At 33.4% G+C, this 2,523-nt stretch overlaps 1 protein-coding gene across 1 annotated transcript in view; it reads left to right on the top strand.

The window, feature by feature from the left end:
- Positions 1 to 89: 89 nt before the first annotated feature.
- LOC119589490 (acyl-coenzyme A thioesterase 9, mitochondrial-like) overlaps positions 90 to 2,523 on the top strand; it is a gene marked incomplete in the record, with an annotated part of 17,787 nt that continues 15,353 nt past the window's right edge. The window contains 3 exon segments of the mRNA XM_037938092.1: positions 90 to 178; positions 2,113 to 2,158; positions 2,351 to 2,457. Of these exon segments, the coding sequence (XP_037794020.1) occupies positions 2,121 to 2,158; positions 2,351 to 2,457 (145 nt within the window).

Below are 2,523 nucleotides of genomic sequence, written 5' to 3'. Positions count from 1 at the left end.
AATAGAAAAGAGATAAACAAGAAACATAATCTGCGACCTTTGATTAATCTCCCAAGAAATCTGAATACATTTTTTTTTTTTCGACCGAGAGGCTGTTGTTATCTTGTGGGATTAACCGACCACAACATTGACGGCTTGCAAGTAAATTTTTGGAGGAGCGGATTATTTCCGGGTCTTTGTAAGTGTATTTGAGGCTTAATGATAACTTAGTTTGTTTTTAGATACGGATAAGATGCTTATGTGTGTGGATTTGATTTATTTGATCTGTTTTTTGTACAGATTGTGGGGTGATTATGTAGGAGTAATGTTGGTCTGCGAACATTAGCTTGGTGCTGTGATTGCGTAGCAGGAGTTTTACGTTTTAAAAAGTTTTACAAAGTACCTATAAATTCACTATTGTTTCATTGTAATGTCGATTTCCAGTGCGGTTTTTTCTTAAGAAGACGTGTAGAAGAAGTATATTTCCCTTTATTATTTTTGAGAGACGCTATTCTAGGACTAGTTAGTAGGGTGTTTGGGTGTAGTTGTTTGCTAAAAATAAGAATAGGTGAGTGTAATTATTCAGAAGAGCTTTGGTTATTGATGCAGTTGATATTGGTATCTATGGATTATGTATGGATACTGTATAATTATACAGGTTTGGTCCATAGGAACTTGTTCTTGCTATGTTAGTGGCCCTGCTAACTAGGAAGAATATGCAACTGGGGCATAACATTAGATTATAACAGCATCTCATTCAGAAAGGTCCTTTACTTATAATATTCCTTTTTGAGGAGATTAAACCAAGGTTCATTAAAAGCCAGCCAGTTTACCACTTACATTCTGGCATTGTAAAGCTTAGTGTAATGGAACCTAAATTGCTTTGAATGTCATTTTTATAGTTGGTTTCTATGTACAAAAACTCATATTTACATGTACAGATTCTAAGCATTTCACTGCTACCAGATTTATTACTGTTGGTAATACATACCTTTTTTGGAATAATACAAATCCAAGCACTTTAATGTTATATGATATTGAATTCACATCAGGAATCATTAATTATTATATACATTTAGAAACTTTATATAACAGTCAAGTATTATGTTATACTCAATTTTGATAGTATATCATGAGCAGTTCTTTGATCAAATTAGTTATGAGTTTATATGGATAATGAGTTGCTGTTGAGCTTATGATTAATCCCATTTGTGGCTATGAGGTGCAGGCAGCAGTAATACCCAAGAGTTTGATATTGTACCTGAAAACCCACCATAGCCTGACACAGCAAGCAAACAGGGCAAAGTGACATCCCAAGCACTTCAAGGTGTTTACTACTGACATCAGCAGTTATTTGTGGGCTATGTTCTGTTATTTATAGATCTGTGCATACCCATCAATGCCATACACCGTAGATTTACATTTGATTCCCTGAGCTGGATGATGGGTGAAGTTAGGAAGGGCATCCAGTACAGCACAGTCAGTAGTTCCAGAAACAGAGGCCACAGAGGCACACCCTGTGAAGAACTCGTACTGAACAAATTGTTGTTAAACAGAGAACAGAAATTGAAGAATCAATTTAGTCAAAAGGTTTTTGGGATATTCATGTGAATTTTTTATCTTCTCTTTTTGTTTGAATTAGAGAGAATTCCTCATAAATAAGTTTAATTCACTAGATAAGTGGATTTAACAGAGGATAATTGAAGAAAATGATATTGTGATAAAAATAGATAATAACAATTATAAAGATGATATTAGAAAATTGCTTGTATGGTGACTAGTGTGTTGTTCTCATTAGTACATTCTGCCTAGTATTAGAAAAGCTGTATGCTATAATAAAGTGTATTTTGAGGTATAATACACCCCATTCTTGTATGTGTATGTGAGTTAGTGAATTTGTTCATTATAAGATTGTCATGTAGTTTAGAGTACAGTACAAAATTATGGACAAATCCAGCATACATAGTATGAGTGTATATTCCTGCATAAGCCTTTTTTATTATTTTACAAGCCTAGAATAGCTAAGAATATGTATCTTTATCCTTAAAATAAGGTAAAAGGAAAAGTCCAATGCCCTTGGTAAGTGTAAGTCATTTATGATAATTAAAAGTTTTTTTTCTCTCTCTCTTCCAGACATTATAATGAAGTCCATTCTAACCTCGCTGTCCTTGGTCAACAGGTATACTTATCTATCTTTTGTTAAAGGTTTCCTTATTTATTCTTATTAATTGTTCATAGAATTATATATTTACACAGTACGATGTTTGAGAATGTTAGATAGATGTGTTATATAGAATATTGTTTTATAACATTATCACATAGAAGCCAAATAAAAACAATATTTTTACATAGTTTTTCCTTCCTTATGCAGGGTTGGTGCTTGTAGCCATGTAAGCAGAAGTGTTAGGACCTGTTTTCAGGCAAGGAGACTGCATTTAGAGTCAAACGATAATTCAGGGACCAAGACTGTTAGAGATGGTAAGTTAGTTTGCCTTGAAGCTTTGTGTTCAACATCGAGGTAAAGTAACCTAATTTCTAGCAAAC

The sequence above is a fragment of the Penaeus monodon genome, chromosome 25, assembly GCF_015228065.2.
Source record: "Penaeus monodon isolate SGIC_2016 chromosome 25, NSTDA_Pmon_1, whole genome shotgun sequence".
NCBI lineage: Eukaryota > Metazoa > Arthropoda > Malacostraca > Decapoda > Penaeidae > Penaeus > Penaeus monodon.
The sequence above is the reverse complement of the archived record's forward strand: the minus strand, read 5'-3'. Positions and strand labels throughout refer to the sequence as shown.